Genomic DNA, 20,708 nt, shown 5'->3' with positions numbered 1-20,708 from the left:
AACCCCAAGCATGGCTGAGAATCATGAGAAACAAGAGAAAGGCAAGGAAGGACTCTCACCTGGAGCCTTCAGAGAGAGCATGGCCCTGCTGGCACCTTGGTTTTTGACTTCTAGCCTCCAGAATGCTGAGAGAGTAAATTTCTATTGTGTTAAGCTAACGATCTAGTGGTAACATGTGACAGCAGACCTAGGAAACTAATGTATTGTGGATTCAATTGAACCATAAGAAATTGCAGATTTTCAACTGCTTTGAGCCACACAAACAGCAATATTATAGGATTCATCCTAACATGTTATGAGCTTGTAAGAGGAAAACTTTGTCAGAGAAAGCTTCTCCGAGGAATTTCTACTGGAACTGAAATCTAGAGAACAAGTAGAATTTGATGGAGTTCAAGAGAAAAAGAGGAAGAAAGGGGAACCCAGCAGAGGAGCAGCAGAGGGACGGCAGAGAGGCGGCAGAGGGGCGGGAGGCACAGAGGTTCTGAGGCAGAGGGTGCAGATGTTTCTGAGCAACTGAAGGATGTGACTAGAACCTGGTGTGGGGATAGGGCTAGCTGAGGCTGGACTGGCAGGGAGGGGCAAAAAAAAGGCCTCTGAGCCTAGATTGAAGATTTAGATTTTGACCAGGCATGGCAGCTCACACCTGTAGTCCCGGCTACACGGAAGGCTGAGGCAAGAGGATCCCTTGAGCCCAGGAGTTTGAGGCCGGCCTGGGCAACATGCAAGATCCTGTATCTTAAAAAAAAAAAAAAGTTTATATTTTTGTTTGTTAAAAGCAGTGGGTACCCAGGTGTGGTGGTGCATGCTTGTAATTCCAGTGACTCAGGAAACTGAGGTTTGAACCAGAAGGCAGAGGTTGCAGTGAGCCAAGATCGTACCACTGCACTCCAGCCCGGGCGACAGAGCAAGACTCCATCTCAAAAAAAAAGAGAAAAAGAAAAAGGCAGTGGAATGCCATTGAAAGGTTTTAAGACAGAGAGTGAGAAATTACAATAACTGCAGAATGAAGAGCAGATTAGAAAGAGCTGAAGCAGACGGAGAAAGCACTGCAGGAAATGCAGGATCCCAGTGGTCCATTGGCCAGGGAAGCACTGGTGGGGATGCAGGCAGTGGGCAGGCCAGGAGGCTTTCAGGAAAGAACTCTGTGTTCTCATTTCAATGATATGTCCCAATTAATATACCATTTGCCCTTGTGTCTCTTGAAGACACTGAATTCTCATAAAATATACATACCAGTTCTGATACATCTAGAGCCCCCAAGTCAACTCTTCTGACCATGTGTATCTACTCTGCTGCCCATGAAGTCTCTTGGAGTAGAAGTAGTGCCTTCATTTTTTTTCTTATTTCTGTCTTTGCTCTATACCTTGTGTTTCCAAGCACTCTGTTCCTGTATCTACCAGAGTGGCCATTCTATTTTATTATCATTGTCTGTTTGTAGAACTATCTACCCAGTTATACTGTGGGCTTCGTGAGGGCGAGTGCAGTGACTTATTTATTTTTATATCCCCTGAGCTTAGCACAGAACCTGACCTATAAAATTTGATTTATAAGTGACAGTATCAATGTATAAATAAATGAGTCAGCAAATGCAGGAATTAACAATACTTTATTTCTGCTCTGTCTTATCACCTTTGGCCTGATATACCTGCCCTACACTCTGATCTGATCTAATAGATTAACTGCTTTTTCTATTTCTGCTCTATTTACCACTGACAAGTATTTTTCTACTAGTTGTATCAACTTTTAGAAAACAAGACCCTTCCTGGTAAATCTCTTTATTCGTGTGTGGAATCATTTTTCTAATTGTGTACATCTCATGGAGATGCTACTACTTTTTGTTTTGTGTCTTTGGGAGCTAATTCCTTACCATTGTCATCATCATAACCATGGAACTGTTGAGAACGTGCCATTTTGCACACATTACTGCGTTGAACACTCCAGTTAGGAGGGGAGGAAGGCAACAAACAGCAGTGACTCCTTCTCTAAATAAGATTACCATCTAAGACAGAAAAACCAAAGGCTACCCACAAAATCAAATCAGACTTACAAATGGCTAAGGTAAATGTTTATGTTACACAAAACAAAAACATAAGAGCAATTTCTGCAGCCTAATAAGAAAACCAGAAATCAGGATGTATAATCTCATCATGAGCTCACAACCAATAGGATAGTTGAGTCATCCATCATATTGAAATGGGAATGTTTCCCCAAAAAGAAGCCCTCCAGTTCTCCTTAGCCAATTTGTATTTCCGCATATAGGAGGGATGCATTGCCATCTCTCTTCCTGTTTTAAACGCTCTCTTGGCCTCTAATTCTTACCTTTCCATAACTCCTAAGACAAATTGTAATTATAGAGTAAAAGCATACCCAACAAGGAGGTAAATGAGCGGAAGATTTTTGAAACCCACCCCCCAAATCCCTCCAAAAAGGCAGCCTGCATTAAATGTACTCTTTGAAAGTCATCAGCGTTAAAAGATGCAGTTTGGGAAGCCGCGACAGAAGATAGGGCAGACGCGGGGAAGGGTGTTCCAGTCTGCAGAAGTTCCTGGAGAAGGGGAGAGGTAAACAGAAGTAAAGAGAGACTCCAAAAGACTTTGGCACTGGTAGAGAAAAAGAGCATAGGAAAGTGTAGCATGAATTCTACAAGCCACACTCCACCTTCATAATATCTTAGTTCAGCCTTGTTCTAGTTTATGATATTAAACCTGAGCTTCCCCGAAACTCAATTTGTAGAAATATACACTCTTAAATAAATCCATTTGATTGTCATTTCTCACAAAGATATCGTATGGCATTTAAGTTCGTCGTGTCCAAGCATGTTTGCACCCAAGCGGAAAACTCGCTGCATGGACCAAATGTGGTATTTCTGTTTTGAGCTTTTCTGTTTTAATCTGCTAGATGACATAACCAATTTTCTTGCCATTGTCTCTCTTTAGAAATGCTACTACTTGATATGATTCTGTAGTTAATTTTTGTTATTTTTCATGGTTTTTTAAAATTTTTAATTCTAGTGTTACGTGTGTAAACAAATTTTATTGTTTAAATATGCAAGTAATAGTAAACCATTAAAAATATCTGAGATGAAAAGAGGCTTGTCTTTGGGAATAAAATAACATAAAGTTTTCTTTGAAGTTTTTTCTGGTTTAGTTTTTTTGTTGTTGTTAAGTTTTGTTTCTGTTTTTTCTGTAACTCAAAAGTTTTAGCTCAAAGAGCAATTTATGGCGGGCAAGAGACGTATACTTGGTAGGCCTTTGCTGCCATCTACTGGCATTTCATGTAATTACTTATTGCTTCCATTCTAAAACTAATTTTGCGTAACATATATAATAGTATTATAGGTTCCCCCTTTTTTTCTTCTTTCCATTTTTTTCTTTAGTTAAAGCAAAGTGAAGCAAATGCAGACACCAAAGAAAAGCTCCCTTTGCGCCTGCGAATCTTTGAAAAATTTCCAAACAGACCGCAAATGGTGAAAATCTCAAAGCTTCCTTCAGATTTTACAGTTCCTAAAATCAGGTACCAAAATATTTCTTTAATTGCATATTTTACATACACTGTAAAAGATTCATCATCTTAAATCTGATTTAACCGTTCTTTTAAGTATATGTGGGTTGGGTTTCTTTCTATTTGATTATCTATCTTTCTACTACCTCTACCTCTATTTAAAATAAATAAATAAATAAACAACTTTGACTCTTTTAAGCAATGTATTCAGAGAAGAGTCACTTTATAACTGCAGTAGCCTAAGCAAGAAGGCTGCTTCCCATTGCTTCTCTCTGGGATGACTCCTCGGGAATGGGACATCCCAGGAAACTGGAGAAGCTGCTCAGTGTTGCAGGGATGGCAGGTAGACATCAGTCTCTGACCCCAACCATATAAGACTAAAATTGCCTCTGTGGTCCTTTTATATTCAAGCAAACAGAGAAACCACAGCTGGCCCAGTTTGTGTACTACTACAGTGTTTATGGAGCCTACCATGTCCAGGTTACCATATAGTTTGTCTTCCACTTTTTAAAAGGAGAACCATGGCATTTTTTCACTCATACTGATTTGATTTTCTACCACGTTTGCCCTCCAGTTAAGCAAATGCATAAAAGATGCTTTAAACACCTATTTTTAATAATAAAAGGAAATTCTTCTAGTTATAGCTCAAGAAATTACAAATAGAATTACAGTAATATGTTACTAGCTTTAAAAATAATTCTGTGGGGGGTTATAAAAGTATGAGACTGGATATGGTGCCATAATATTTAAAATTCATATAGAAATATATTTGCATTTCTAATTTTAAAAAACAAAATTAATTGAATTTGGTAATTTGAAGAGACGTTACTTGAATTTTCATTATGCTTTGAAGATCAGATGAATGCACTTCCTTTGAGTCTTAAAATGTAAAATTCTCTCTTAATCATTCTTACGATAAATGGACATTTAGAGAGAGCAACTAATTCTTCCAAGTCTTAGAGGGGAAAAAAAGTGTTTTATTACCACAGTAAGATTCAAAAAACTGGGCTGGGTGCGGTGGCTCACACCTGTAATTCCAGCACTTTGGGAGGCCGAAGCAGGCAGATCACCTGAGGTCGGGAGTTCGAGACCAGCCTGACCAACATGGAGAAACCCCATCTCTACTAAAAATACAAAATTAGCCAGGCGTGATGGCACATGCCTGTAATCCCAGCTACTGTGGAGGCTGAGGCAGGAGAATTGCTTAAACTCGGGAGGCAGAGGTTGTGGTGAGCTGAGATTGTGCCATTGCACTCCAGCCTGGGCAACAAGAGTGAAACTCCGTCTCAAAAAAAAAGATTCAAAAAACTACCATCAGTTACTGAGTTGCTTGAAAGTTATTTCAAGGATATTGCTTTTTAAGCAGGAGTCACTGAGTTTCAGGAAGCTGTTGCTAATGAAATATTTTAGTCATGATCTAGTTTTCTATGATCTTTTGTCACTGCTTTATCTTTGCTCAAGCAAACTCATCATTGCAAAATGCTGTCACTTGCTCCATTCCATTAATAATGCCTGATGTGCGTATACTTCATTTGCAAAGGGAGAGTTTTATGAAGCAGTTTATTGACCGCCAGCAGCAGGACACATGTTGCCTCCTGAGAAGCCTCCCTTCTACCTCTTCCTCCTCCTGCGACCACTCCAAACGCTCGGCAACTGAGGACAACAAATACATTGACCAAAAAGTAAGATCCGCTGTTTCAAATAACAAGGCTTCTAAAAACCATGTATGTTTGAGAAAAGAACCGCAGAGTTCTTTAGGGTCCTGGAATCCAATTTCTCAAGAGACTAATGAAAAAAGAAGTATTTCATTTGTAAAAGATATCATGAAACCTAACATTTTTTACTCTATGTGTTGAAATTTTGCATTTCTCCGTGTAAGCTTTTGAGCTGCGCCACGTGGCAGCCATGCTACTTTGTAAACATCAAGAGCCTCCCAAATCTGCATTTTCTCATGTGTGGAATAAAGGGCTGGGATCTCCAAGGCTCAGTCCAGGTGTAATGACCTGCCACCTCCTGCAAGTACAACTGCTTATGTCTACTTATTACATCAGAGAGGATACCAGAGCATGTTTCTCTAAAATCAGTCAAAAGAATTGCCATTTATTCAGTGCTTAGTATGTGGCAGGAACTTAGGTGCAAGAGCTTATTCATGTTCTAGTTTACCTATTTCTTTATCATTTGAAAAGTAGACGGGAAAATCTTTTTCAGATTCCACAGCAAAGTATCAGTAGGGAACCACATATAAATAAAGCAAATTTAGGTAATAATTTTAAAGAAATGTAATTTTTCATTTATTCACTTTTTTAAAACATAATATAAGGGCTGGGTGCCATGGCTCACCCCTGTAATCCCAGCACTTTGGGAGGCCGAGGCGGGTGGATCACTTGAGGTCAGAAGTTCGAGACCAGCTTGGCCAACATGGTGTAACCCCATCTCTACTAAAAATACAAAAATTAGCCGGGCGTGGTGGTGGATGCCTGTAATCCCAGCTGCTTGGGAGGCTGAGGCAGGAAAATCACTTGAACCTAGGAGGCAGAGGTTGCAGTGAGCTGAGATTGCACTACTGTACTCCAGCCTGGGCAACAGAGTGAGACTCCATCTTAAAAAAAAAAAAAAAAAAAAAAAGACATAGAATGTATTATCTAGATATAATAGGTAAACATATTTATATATACACACATAGACATATAAATGTCTATGTGTGTATATGTGTATTCATAGTATCAAACTATATATATCAGCTTGGTCACATAATCAATGTCAGTTCAGTTAGAAAATGAAACATTAATAATTGTCCTGTAGTATTAAAGAGATTAAACAGTAGAGTTTGCAGAAACATCTAATTCACTTGCAAGTATTTCACTTTGGAATTTCTAGAGTGTTTTTTATTCCTTTACATTGTTACTGCCCTTTTTCTTTTGCTTATAATGAAATCCATATTTCTCTATGATCATGTGACAATAAAATGCCAACTCTTTCATCCTCCAGGATCTTCTTTCTCTCTACATTCTTTCCCTTCCCACAGGGATGAACCCTATGGAATTCCCTCACCTTTCTCTTTATCTGGCCTCCCCTTTTTCTCCTCTTTCTTGCCTCCCCTTTTTCCTCCTTTTTCACCTCCCCCTTTTCTCCTCCCCCTTTTCTCCTCCTTTTTCTCGCCTCCCCTCTCCTAATGTGATACTACTTCTCCCATTTACCTCTCCCCCAGTTCCCAGGTTCTCTGCTATAGTTCAGTCATGTTGCTCTTGATGAAAATGATGATGATTTTCTTTGCAGGATGTCTCTTCTTTTTCAAGGATTTCCATGTGTTGATTTTCCTTCAGCCATCTAGAGATGCTATTCTACTATCTTTGCAGAATCCAAGATTGTAAAAGACAAGTCTGATGCCAATGTCATTTTTTTTAAGTAATTAGCCTTTTGGTTGGTAGACTTGGTTTGCTTGTTTCTTCAGGAAAATTTGTAAGATTTTCTGTGTATCCTTGGAGTTCAGAAGCTTTCTTAGAATATACCTTATATATCTTTTTTCATCAGAACTGCTCCAATTAGAGTCTTTTCAGCTTGCCAACTAAGATATTTGCTCAGGGAAATTTCCATTTATTTTGCGTTCAATTGTTACTCTTCCATCTGCTTCTTTCTCCGCTAGGATTGCCATCTCTCTGTTTTTGTTCTGTGCTTGGTCTTCCAGGACGCTAATTAGATTTCAACTGAGGTCATCCTTTGCTTCTAAATTTCTCGTGAAAAATTATGATATGGACATATGACCCTTAACTATCCTTAAAGCCTTGCATATTACCCTTAGCTATCCTTAGAGGCTTTACTTTTATCTTTTATTTTTATTTTTTTAGAGATGAGATCTTGCTGTGTTGCCCGGGCTGGGGTGCAGTGGCTATTCACAGGCACGGCCATAGTGCACTATAGCCTTGAACTACTGAGCTCAAGTGATCCTCCTGCCTCAGCCTCCCGAGTAGCCGGGACTATAGGCATAGCCACCATGCCTGGCTTTTTTGATTTTTATTAATTAAACTTATCACCTCTCTTCTTCACAGTTATAATCCACTCAACACTGTGCACGGGGCATGGAAGCAGATCATATGTCAGTGAATAAACAAGTGGGAAGATAGTGCCTTGGCTTCAGCCAATCAGTCTCAAATTGTAGTTTGCGTAGACTAGAAAGCAGGCTGTTTTGTTTTGTTTTGTTTCCAAAGCAGACTGTAAGCCAGAAGTCTGGGCTGTTGTTGTGACCACTTATCTCCAGGAAGAGGATTGAGAGCTGATATCCGTTATGGCCAAAGTCACAAAACCATGACATGCTTTTAAAAATCACTGGTAACACTACCCCACTGGAAACACAAAATTGAAATATGAGTTTATTTTCTCTCTAAAAGGAAATGTGGTTGTTTCTTGCATTTCCTGAACACAGTATTTTGATTTGGTGAGGACAAAAATAAAAAGATTCTTGAGAGGTGTGTGCCAGGCTGAGGAGGAGTCTAAAGAGAACGTGGCCCCGCTCTGTGCGCCCGCCCGAAGCGAACCCTCCCCAGGTACAGTTGGAATAACACGTTTTATCACATACAGCATGTATTATTGCTCCCACTTGGAAAGTGGAATGTCAAAAACATATTTTTTCTTCATCAGAGGACCCTATTATGGGAGCGGCAAGACAACTGCTCCTGTTACTATCCACGCTTTCTTAAATCTTTAACTTGATCTAGGTTGTCAGAAAAGTAGACTTAATTCTTTTCAGGATCCACCATTTTCAGCAATAGTTCCCACCAGTTCTTGGTGTTCTTCATAAGACCTTAGGATTTGTCAACCTTGTTGAGTGCCCCTGGGCCAGGGAAATCTAAAGCAGAAAATCCCTCTTCAAAGGATTTCAGTGATAAGGATTTAATGGAAGCAGAAATCGCGGAGACAGCATTCTGGCATTTGTCTTACAAATATGGCAAGCCTTTTTCGTTTTTATTAAGAAAGCTGAAAGCCACTTAAAAACAAGAGCGCATAAACACAGAACAAACATCCCCATCACAGACCCTGCCACTATTAGCTCCCCTTATAAAGTATTTTTCAGTGGGCACTTGGAAATTTCCATTAAAATCCCAATTGCCTTTGGAAATCCTAGTCACAGTAAAGTGGCAGGCAAGGTTCTTCACTCTACATGAAAAAAAAAGCCACCCAGAGCTCTGCAAATTGTGCAAATTGAGACTGTTTTTCCTCAGTGACTGGTATGAAAGAAAAAGGACATTAGAGGCTGGTTTATCGGTGATTCTCATAACACGAACAAAGGAACAATAAAATAAAACTGTTCTCTTAATAGTTATCTTGTACAAGGAGAAACTTCTGACTTCGCTATGCTAGAGGGAATCACCTTTCTCTTTCCAGGGAAAATAGTGAAGCCCCAGGTGCCTGAAGACTGCAAGTTAAGGGAGAAAAAAACAACTGACAGCAACCCCAGAAGGGGGCTGTGGTTTGATGAAGCATTGCAGAAAACACAAAAGCACATTAGGCAAGATTTTCTCCCAGTAATTACTCTGGCTTTGAACAGAGATGAGTAATTCCCATGGCAACCTCACTTTGCAGAAACCATGTTTTTAAAAATAGCCCTGGTGGATCACCTTTATTACACAGTTTAAAATACCTGTCCTTCTCCCAGAAAACAACCAGCAAACAAAAATCTTTAAAATCTTGGGGCTGACCCAGATCCTAAAAGGAAAAGATAAGAAAGAGTGTTTTCCTGCCTGTCGTTTGAGACTCCATAGAAACGACCTTCCCAAGTGGTCATTTCCCCATCCCTTTATCCTGCTACCTCCCGTTGCTGTGACCAATTGTGAGAGGTTCCTTTTCTTTCTGATTCAAGGATCTTGAGAGGGGCTTTTCCAGTTTCCAAGCAGAAAGAAATCAAGCAACAATTTCTACTTGTATTTTTCCTCCATATTATTGAAATTAAACTCTAGTTTCCTTAAGCAGAGTGGTGATTAATAAAGTGAGATCTGAACTTGACTTTCCAGTGACCCTGTAATAAAAGCAGCCCGCTCTGTTCTCCGAAGTAAGACATCCAGTCAAGGTCAAGGTCTCACTTGTGGTTGAGTCTAGGGCGTCTCACTGCCCTGTGGCCTGAAGATGGTTCTGTGCTGCTGTCTTGGCCGATGCACCACTTCCTATGTCAGAACCTGCAATAGCCTGGGAAGCATGAGTGAACCTCCTGGAGCCATGCTAGCCTGAGACACATGGAGGATGAGGGCTGTCCCAGCACCTCCACCTCGTGCCCCTGTACTTCCCAGCATAGAATCAGAGCCCACATAATAATGAACAGTGAATATTTCTCCGACAGTAGGGCAATATCTGCCCACCCTCTTGTCAGCCTCCTTTCTGCTGAAGCATATGATAGTTCTTTAATAAGCCTTCACAATGAACAGCTAACTTATGTACAGTAAAGAGAAAAATGATCATTGGAATGACTATGTTTTGCTTACCCATTTTATTTTATAACCCATCAACATTCATTCAGTCATTGAACAAACATTTATAGAGCACCCATTATTCATCTGCCATTCTCTGGGCTGTGGGAATTCAACAGTGAGCAAGATGCAAACTGTACCCTTTAGAAGCTCATAGTCCAATGGGAGGAAATGCACATACATGCATGAAAGTAAAAAGTATTACTGGAACCATGAGACAGAACCCCCTAAGTTCCCCTTACAGAAGAAGCATGATTGATTGATAAAGGAAGAAAGCACCCCAGGCAGAGAGGGACATATATTCAAAGGTATGCAAAGCATCAGGTGCTTGATGTAACTGTTTGAGAGAAACTGGGTAGAAGAGTGATTAAGTGGTGCAGGTTCCAACCCTCATCAGTAAAGTGGAGATAATTCTCATTTTCAAGGTTTGTTGTGAGAATCAAATAATGTAATAATGTTAAATACCTAGCATTGCACCTGGGCTAGCATATATTCTGTGCCTCTCAAACCAGACAAGAAAGGTTACTGTTATTAAACCGTACCATGAAGTCAGACTCAGCAAACAGACTTCTATTCATCAATTAGGACAAAAGACTTTTTTTTTTAAATTTAACCTTCAGATGTAACAGTCTAGTTGAGTGCAATATATTAATTACTGATCAATTTCCTTACGGTACTTGAGTCTGATTTTTTTTAGAGTTTGATTTTTGTTGATATTTTAGTTGCTATCCCCACTGTCTACACGGTGTCTCCGAATCTGAAGAAGTAAGTCATTCTGGAAAGATTTACTCTTCTGTTTTTTTGATTGCCATACAGCATTTTATAATGTTCTATATGATTATAGAGTGCTTGATAATTTGTTCTTGTAACTCCTCACATAGCAAGTTACTCAGCCTGATCTATAATTTCCAGGATGAATGAATGTATGTTCACCTTAGAGAGACAGAAGGAATGGATGAACAAATGAACGAACGAACACAGCCTGTTTTCATTTTTAGGGCTTTTGCTCTTTTGAAAGAATTTTTTTTTAAATAATGTCTTAGCATCTATGCAGTACCATTCAAGATGTATCTCCAGGAAAAGAGTGACAGATTACATGATGCTATCATGTAACCATGGGTTGTATCTCAAAGGGAAGAATCAGTGTTCATCATGTCAAATATGAAAACCCTGGACACTTCTCTCTAGCTTAAAAATGCTTTAGTAGATAATGGATTCCCAATTTAGTCACAATAATGGAAAGGAAATAAAAAGATGCCTAATATTTCATCACCACTGGCCATCAGAGAAATGCAAATCAAAACCACAATGAGATACCATCTCACACCAGTTAGAATGGTGATCATTAAAAAGTCAGGAAACAACAGGTGCTGGAGAGGATGTGGAGAAATAGAAACACTTTTACACTGTTGGTAGGACTGTAAACTAGTTCAACCATTATGGAAGACAGTGTGGCGATTCCTCAGGGATCTAGAACTGGAAATACATTTGACCTAGCCATCCCATTACTGGGTATATACCCAAAGGACTATAAATCATGCTGCTATAAAGACACATGCACATGTATGTTTATTGTGGCACTATTCACAATAGCAAAGACTTGGAACCAACCCAAATGTCCATCAATGATAGACTGGATTAAGAAAATGTGGCACATATACACCATGGAATACTATGCAGTCATAAAAAATGATGAGTTCATGTCCTTTGTAGGGACATGGATGAAGCCAGAAACCATCATTCTCAGCAAACTATCACAAGGACAAAAACCCAAACACTGCATGTTCTCACTCATAGGTGGGAACTGAATAATGAGAACACATGGACACAGGAAGGGGAACATCACACACTGGGACCTGTCATGGGGCAGGGGGAGTGGGGAGGGTTAGTATTAGGAGATATACCTAATGTAAATGACGAATTAATGGGTGCAGCACACCAACATGGCACATGCATACTTATGTAACAAACCTGCATGTTGTGCACATGTACCCTAGAACTTAAAGTATAATAAAAATAAATAATAAATAAAAAGATGCATAATATAAAATCAAACCATTTTTTCTTCTTACTGGTCTTTGCAGTAAATTCTCAAGCTAAAAACAAAATATCTATGTGTGTGAGCACTCACCCTTTCATCCAACAATCATTTTTGAGGACCATTATATGCAAACAGTTTGCTGGGCCCTGAGTAAACAAACACATCTTTCTATCTTCAACTAACGTAAGAGTAGGAATTCCCTCTCAATGATTATTTTTGCAGAATATTTAATTGTGTAACCATTTTTAGGTTGGAACTACATATCAGCTGTTTGTATTTCTTAGTAAATGTTCATTGAGAGTCAAGAGTAAATCAGTCTAGGATTAAGAATTTTTTATAGGTAATATAAAAGATTTTTCGCATTTTCTGTATCACGTACAAAAGAGGTATCAAGGAATTAAGGCTGCTGCTAAATCTATCTTGGAAATTAACATTTTGCTCTTCTTTTTAAACTTTTTCCTCTTCTGACTACAGTTTTACTTATAAATTTTCTTGTGTCATGCTAGTCTGTGTGTTGTATTTATTGCTGATGATGGTGTTCAGTCCAAGTCCTGCTTCCTTGTGTTGCCACAGATTTTAAATTTGGAATTTCTACAGCCATAATCCCAGCACTTTGGGAGGCCAAGGCTGGTGGATCACCTGAGCTCAGGAGTTCGAGACCATCCTGGCAACATGGTGAAACCCCATCGCTACTAAAAAAAATTAGCTGAGCAAGGTGGCACACACCTATAGTCCCAGCTACTCGGGAGGCTGAGGCATGAGAATTGCTTGAGCCCAGGGGGCGGAGGTTGCAATGAGCCAAGATCGTGCCACTGCACTCCAGCTTGGGCGATAGAGCGAGACTCCATCTCAAAACAAAAAAAAATTTGGAATTTCTAAATTCACAAACAGGTTAAAAGCATCTGACATTTCCTCTAGAATCACAAGCCTGCTCACCTTCTTTTGTCTCTGCAGATTTCCAATCTTTGCCTTCCTGTTTATATTAGATATAATCATAAAGTCATTTTGTCTTTTACTTTTGTAATTAAAATCTATCTAGCATATATTTATAGTTTTTGTTTTTGTTTTTGTTTTTTTTTTTTTTGAGACAGAGTCTCGCTCTGTCACCCAGCCTGGAGTGCAGTGGCACGATCTCACTGCAAGCTCTGCCTCCCGGGTTCACGCCATTCTCCTGCCTCAGCCTCCCGAGTAGCTGGGACTACAGGCGCCAGCCACCACGCCTGGCTAATTTTTTTGTATTTTTAGTAGAGACAGGGTTTCACCATGTTAGCCAGGATGGTCTTGATCTCCTGACTTCGTGATCCGCCCGCCTCGGCCTCCCAAAGTGCTGGGACTACAGGCGTGAGCTTCCGCACCCGGCCATTTATAGTTTCTTATCATTAAGTACTGTATATTAAACCTATCTAAATTTGTTTCAGTAATCGAAGATATCCCTCGATTTTTGCACTGTTTCATTATTTGATGTGTAAGATGTTAGAGATTTGACCACAGTGACCCCAGGCTACTGTGTTAGTGGCCGAAGCATTGTCATAAAATTCAAGTGCAAAAAAAATCAGATCAATTAAGTTTTAAATTGTTTAGTTTCTAATATTACAAGATGTTCCTATATATCAAGTTAGTTGATTCATTTCAAAATAAGCAGTCCTTCTTTGTAATTTTTACCTCATTCATATTTCTTATTTTCAAGGACTAACTACATTAAAATATGTAAGACAGAAAAAGGAGCAAAAACTGAAAGTAATACTTTAATATTATGAAATTAATTCAATTTTCGAATATATTTCAAGCACCAACAATGCACAGTGCTAGACAATGAAAAAAATGTAATAAACAGTACATTATACATATCCTAAGGAGTTTACAATCTATTGGAATTCACAGAAAGATAAAAAGATGTTTCACACAGGGCAGGGATCAACTTGTGCTGGGTGCCTTGGAGTCCAAAGGAAGAGTGAAGATTTGGTGTATGTGTGGCATGCACACATGTGCACGTGCATGTTTATATGAATATTTTAACTCCTACACATAGTGTTTTTACAGGGTTCAGAACACGATATTGAAATGATATTGAAATAACTTACAATAACAAATCTTTCTTTTTTTTTTTGAGACAGTGTCTGGCTCTGTGGCCCAGGCTGGAGTGCAGTGGTGCGATCTCGGCTCACTGCAAGCTCCGCCTCCCAGGTTCACGCCATTCTCCTGCCTCAGCCTCCGGAGCAGCTGGGACTACAGGCGCCCACCACCACGCCCGGCTTATTTTTTCTATTTTTTAGTAGAGACGGGGTTTCACCATGTTAGCCAGGATGGTCTCGATTTCCTGACCTCGTGATCCACCCGCCTCGGCCTCCCAAAGTGCTGGGATTACAGGCGTGAGCCACCGCGCCCGGCCTACAATAAGAAATCTTGACCCATCATCTAAAATTCTCTTTTCACAAAATTTACATTTTAAGATACTGTTCAAAGCTTCATAACATGATATTATAATGGTATTCACCTTTATATACATCCATAATCAACATTTTAATCTTGCTGATGCTCACATTAATCACCTTTTAAAATTTTCTTTCTAAGCATAATGTCAATTCCAGAAAAAGTTTATTTTATAGAAACATCTTGCCACACACATGATCTGTCGTATGCGCTTTGGGATTAATTTTGAATTCATGGGTGCCTGAAAATTCAAATACAGTCAAATGAGATACCACCTTCAACGCCTGCAATTTTAAGTAATTGCTTATTCCCAATTACTACATTTTATTTGGGAGACTTATTCAATAAAGTGGCTCATTACAATAATTACACTACACCTTTCTAGCAGAAATGACATTCATCAAGCTGTATTCGTTGGACCATGGTTTTGTGTCTTATGGTCATATGTTTTTATAACCACTCTCCCATTTATTATTAACCTGTTAATATTTGTAAAGTGAGAAAAGAAAAATGGAGCCACTCAAACTTTTTCCCAGTTAGAAACAGAAATGTATTGTTAACATTGTAAATCAAAAAAGCTATTGAATATTTATAATACTTGTGGTGTGCTTTGTCAAATAAATATTGATGGCTTCATTCTGAAGGTGGTTTCTAGGGTCAAGCTATGGTTCTTTAGGTCTAAGCATTGCCACATCCTAAAGCAATCTATATTCAAGATAGGTCTGTGGTTACTTCTGGGTGATCGAATTAATCAAATTAATATTCTGATTGATGGAGAGTTTTGATGGATCCCAGATTTTAAGGAATCAGTAAGTGTAAAATATAAAAACTATGATCATACTAGCTTTAATGAATTAGGAAATGTATTGATCTCTTTCAGTGCTTCAGAGTCATTATTCTGAAAATCAATTATGCATATGTAGAACAAACAAAAAGTTGGTTAATTTCGATTTTGCATTAGGATGTGAGAATAGCAAGAGTTTATAATATATGTAAACCAAATATTTCAAGTCAAGCAGATAATATTTTGTTATGATATAGTTTAGTTTAGAAAATGCTTTTTTATATTAAGCCTAGTGACATTTTACATAGACATAATGCAGTGAAAAGATTTGAACACTGAAGCTGCATGATCCAGAGTTCTAGTAATAATTTTGCAATTTATTATCTGAGTGAACTTAGACAACTTAATGTTTATGAGCCTTAGATCTTTAATCTGGAAAAAAGAGATAATAATACCTTACTACCTATGAGGATTAGTTTGAAGATTAAGTTTAAAATATGTATATATCACCTCAGCACAGATCAAGGAGCCAAGAAATACAGATATAGAAGTTTTAAAATGTACATTTTTAAATGTGCAATGGGCATCTATAAAATTCTTCATCCAATGACTAGAGAATAACATCCTAATTAAAGAACACATGTATGATTTTTAAATGTAACCATTTACCACGAAGACTTCTAAACATATACACATCAATGTCCTAGAGAAGATATTGTTTGACCAAAATATAACAAAATCAGGAACCTAATAACAAGAAAATAACCACAAAAAAACCTACACATTCAGAAATTTAAAACTACTTTCAAATAAGCAAAGAAGAAACACCAATGAAAATAAGAAAATATCGGCAATTAAAAAATAATGAACAAAAGATGCATCAAACTTGTGGGAAGTAGCTAACGGCATTTTTAGAGGAAAAAAATATAGCCCTGAATGAATATCTAGTAAAGAAATAAAGGCTTAAATTAATCTTCCAAGCATTCATTTCAAGAATTTAGAAAAATTATCAACCAAGGAAACACTAAGATAGCAGAAAAAAAGAAATAATAAAGAGAAAAGCAGTTATTAATCAAATGGGGGGAAAAGAAGTGATAATATCAACAAAATTGAAATTTTGTTCTTTGGAAACAGTAATAAAATTGACAAATCTACTTCAAAATTCAACAAGAAAAAAATTAAGGCACCTTTTTCCATAAAGATGACAGAGGCATTGGCATCGTTTTTTAATCTTGAATTCCCACATGAAAACAAAAAGAATATCAAGATATCAAAACCCTAAATCCATAGTTAATATTTACCATAAAACTCGGTAATCCACAAACCCTAAATAAAAGCAAGTGTTGACAAACAAATAGCCACATGATTTGCATGATATTAGTGTCTGTGGGAGGAAACCAAGCTTAGTTACAGAACATCCAATGTTCATGGAATGGTGGAACATCTTCTTAGCTCCATTCTGAAATAAAAAATCCAGGAGTGGAATCAAAATTGAACAGGCCAGGGACAAGAGTGATAAGGAAAAAAGCAGATCCAGACAAAATTTGCAGGGGGAGGAGGATTGGGAAACAGAGCTTGGAAATTCCAGAAAGAAAGCTAACATATTTGATCGCTATATTAAAACAACAGAAGAGGAAACTCTGAAGTTAGAAGAGAAATACTAAACTGTTTGGAAAAACTAATTTTGTATAAAAATGAGTAAGAGAAAATTATCAAAGCCAAATTCCCTGCAAACGTTATTATAAGAAAAAAACAGCAGAATACTGTCCCCATAGACAAGGAAAGCAACCCATAAAAACATGCTCTAACCAGCTCAAACTGTAGCATACTATTGAAAAATTAGTTAAAAGACATTAAAAATTACATAAGGAAGAGATAGCAACATAAATAAAAGTTAGAAAAACTCAGAAATGAGGTACCAGAACTGAGAAAAGTTATAAATTAAAGCAATGAAAACTAAACGAGAAGGAACATAAAGAGACCTCAGATGATTCAAAAGTGAGAAATAGAACATGAAGAAGAGGAAATTTTTTAAAATCAAAGAGAAATGAAGAAAGATGAAAATGATTTGCAAGAAAAATGACAAATTGAAGAAAGTCAAAAGTCCAACATCTGCCTTATAGGTGTCCCTAAGGAAGAAAAACCACAGCAAGAGAATAAAACATGTACTAAACTTTTCTGAAACATAAAAAGATTTGAAACTATATATTGACAGCACACACCTAAAAATGTTGGAGTAAATGATTAAAAACAATACATACACCAGACAAATGACAGGTCTTTAAATTAAAAAAAAAAAAATGGTATCTAGCCCAAATAAGAACAAGTGATTTATAAAGGAAAGAACGTTAGATTATCATCAGATTTTTCAGCAGCAATGCTTTATGTCAGAAGAAAATAGAGTAACATATATAGGATGCCCAGGCAAAGAATATCTGAGCCAGACTTTTTTCCATCCTGAAAACTGACTTTCAACTTTCAACGTCAGAGAAACTGCTTTCAAGATCTAAGAGTATGAGTAATGTAAGATACAAGTAATCTTGTTTCAGTGAACATGTAATCTACTAAAAAACATGCCTCAGATAACCTAAATGAACTCCAAAAGGGACTCTTAAACCATTTGGCATAAAAATTCACATTCATATGTAAGGACTAACTACATAAGGACAACATGAAGAGTAAAATATGTAATAATTATTTGTTCTAATATGGATAGAGTACAGATATACAAATGAGGTGAATGGGAAGAAGATATGCAAACCTTTAAGATATTCAGTAGTTTTCTTGGTTGTGTATTTTTATTCTGAGACTATTGTCTATGAAATGTGAAATAAAACTGAGTCACTATGAGACAATCTAATTCTGGCATCCCTGGTGCTCTTGATAATCAAGAGTGCTCTTTGTGGAGAAAAAAGGAGACATAGATATCATATAGAAAAGCTTAGGTAAAAATAAAAATCCTAAAGAAAATGTGGCACATATACACCATGGAATACTATGCAGCCATAAAAAAGAATGAGCTCATGTCCTTTGCAGGGACATGGATGAAGCTGGAAACCATCATTCTCAGCAAACTAACACAGGAATAGAAAACCAAACACCGCATGTTCTCAGTCATAAGTAGGAGTTGAACAATGAGAACATATGGGCACAGGGAGGGGAACATCACACACCGGGGCCTATCAGGGGGTGGGGGGCTAGGGGAGGGATAGCATTAGGAGAAATACCTAATGTAGATGACGGGTTAATGGGTGCAGCCAACCACCGTGGGACATGCATACCTATGTAACAAACCTGCACATTCTGCACGTGTACCCCAGAACTTAAAGTATAAAAAAAATCCTAGGTCCTGAATTTAAATTGAAAACATCAGAATAAACCCAGGCAAAATCTTTGAAACAGTGACCAACTCCATAGCAGTGAGCATCTATGGACTCTAGATATGTTCTTGAAATACGATTTTACAATTTTCCAATAAGTAAAACAGGGCTTCTTGAAGAAAATGGTTGATTTTGAATAGGAAGTGTACAAGATGACCTTGGAGCATCTTGTCATACTAGGAACAAGGAAGCTTTGTCAAAGACTACGAGGGCCATATAAAAAGAACCTACGGACTGACCAACTTGAAAAACTCCCAATGAACACAGTAGAGATAATTTGACTTACAGTAAGAATGGTAATTGACATGGACTGAAATCCATTAAACATCAAATATGTTTAAATCTTGAGTTCATAATGACATTTTAAAAATAGTAATTGGTTACCTTGAGTGGATGATAGAAAATCAACCATATAAAATTAATAAGTAAAAATCAATAAGCATGTATCTTGGCTTTTCCATACCAATTTTGCTACTGGGTAACCAAATAATACAGGAGAGAAAGCACCTCATTATAAAACTATCCCAACTAATAAATGAAAAAGAAATGATAATTTTGCAAACTGAATGAAGTCAACGGATCTAAGAAATGAACATCAAGACTCGTAACATCACAAAAAGAAACACACACACTCTGTTCCTTTTGATGGAAGAATCTGACACCACCTATAGCCTTGCCAAAGGGATGAAACCAGAGTCTGTATGATGAAACCTCTGGATCCAGCTGCCAATTTTCAGGAAATAGAAGACAGAAGAACGTGTTGAACTGTACAAAGAGTGTGCTTTCAGCAAAATCCAGACTCTCTCTTGGCTGGGTGCGGTGGCTTACGCCTACAATCCCAGCATACTGGGAGGCCACGGCAGGAGGATCACTTGAGCCCAGGCATTTCAAGACCAGCCTGTGCAACATGAAGAAACCCCATCTCTTTAAAAAAAAAAAAAATGTTACTTAGCTGTATGTGATGGCACACACCTGTAGTCCCAGCTACTTAGAAGGCTGAGACAGGAGGATCGCTTGAGCCCAGGAGGTCAAGACTGCAGTGAGTCATGGTAATTCCACTGCATGCACTCCAGCCTGGGTGACAGAACGAGACCCTGTCAAAAAAAAAAAAAAAAAAAAAAATCCAGACTCTCAAAAACTATAGGTCAAATGGCCCAGGTTTCTCTATTTTAAGGGAAAAAAGGTAACATGTAGATTAATTAGAAGACATTGCCAAAAAATCAGCAAGATTTATACATTGGAATGTCTTTCAGGTCCAAATTCAATCACAAATAACTCTATGGGAATTGAGTTGAAGCTTTTGAATTATGTGTTAAAGTATATAATTCTGGAAACATGTTTTAACTTAGAAGTTCAAGACTTAAAATATCTCTATATTGTTGATAATTTAAGTTTAATTTACTTGTTTTGAGTTATTAATTCTGTCAAAGAATTGTTATCTGAGGCAGTTGGATGTTTTCAGTTTACAAACAAAACCAAAGAAAATCTTTTTCAACGAATCTTTGACTTTTTCAAAGTAAACTCTTTGTAATTCCATCATTCATCCCCTTCCTTTTTATTCCCACATCTCTGATATGTTTAGATCCAGAATGAGCAATTACTGGCTCCTTTCATAGCTGTAATTTACAATTTCAGATCTGAAATTACTTATGAAACGGATCTCTGTATTCTTTGTTTTGCTAGTTATTTCAGGTGATTGTCAATATCTTTTAGAGCCAGAAGAGGGCACTGCAGAGCAGTGTAGCTCTGAGCTCTTTGTGTTTAGCACAGTCTAGGAATGCCCTTTGCCAAAAAAAAATTTGCAAAGCTTTACTATAGAAGTAAGAAAAAAGAAGGGAATAACTAGATAATCACTATAGGCCTTCTTTATTTAGTAGAAAAAAGAAAGTATATAACAATCTAAATACATATCTAGGATATAAAATATAATATCATATATATGTATAAATAAATGAAAGAAGACATATATATGTGTCTGTGAGTCCTTTCCTTCTTTTAAGAACATCCCAAAGGCCAGGTGTGGAGGCTCATGCCTGTAATCCCAGCACTTTGGGAGGCCGAGGTCGGTGGATCACTTGAGGTCAGGAGTTTGAGGCCAGCCTGGCCAACGTGGTGAA

At 37.7% G+C, this 20,708-nt stretch overlaps 1 protein-coding gene across 7 annotated transcripts in view; it reads left to right on the top strand.

The window, feature by feature from the left end:
• The window catches only part of NALCN (sodium leak channel, non-selective), a 365,066-nt gene that overhangs the window by 266,353 nt on the left and 78,005 nt on the right, over positions 1 to 20,708 (top strand). For 5 of the 7 annotated variants that reach the window (XM_024231054.3, XM_024231061.3, XM_063715022.1 and 2 more), the window contains exons 16-17: positions 3,377 to 3,513; positions 5,042 to 5,183. The exons of the other annotated variants lie outside the window; for them this stretch is intronic. In XM_024231054.3, coding sequence (XP_024086822.1) covers positions 3,377 to 3,513; positions 5,042 to 5,183 — 279 coding nt within the window. The remainder of the gene's footprint in view (positions 1 to 3,376; positions 3,514 to 5,041; positions 5,184 to 20,708) is intronic. 7 annotated transcript variants of the gene reach the window in all.

Source organism: Pongo abelii, chromosome 14 (assembly GCF_028885655.2).
Source record: "Pongo abelii isolate AG06213 chromosome 14, NHGRI_mPonAbe1-v2.0_pri, whole genome shotgun sequence".
In the NCBI taxonomy this organism is placed as follows: Eukaryota; Metazoa; Chordata; class Mammalia; order Primates; family Hominidae; genus Pongo; species Pongo abelii.
This window is presented reverse-complemented; position numbering and strand designations above follow the sequence as displayed.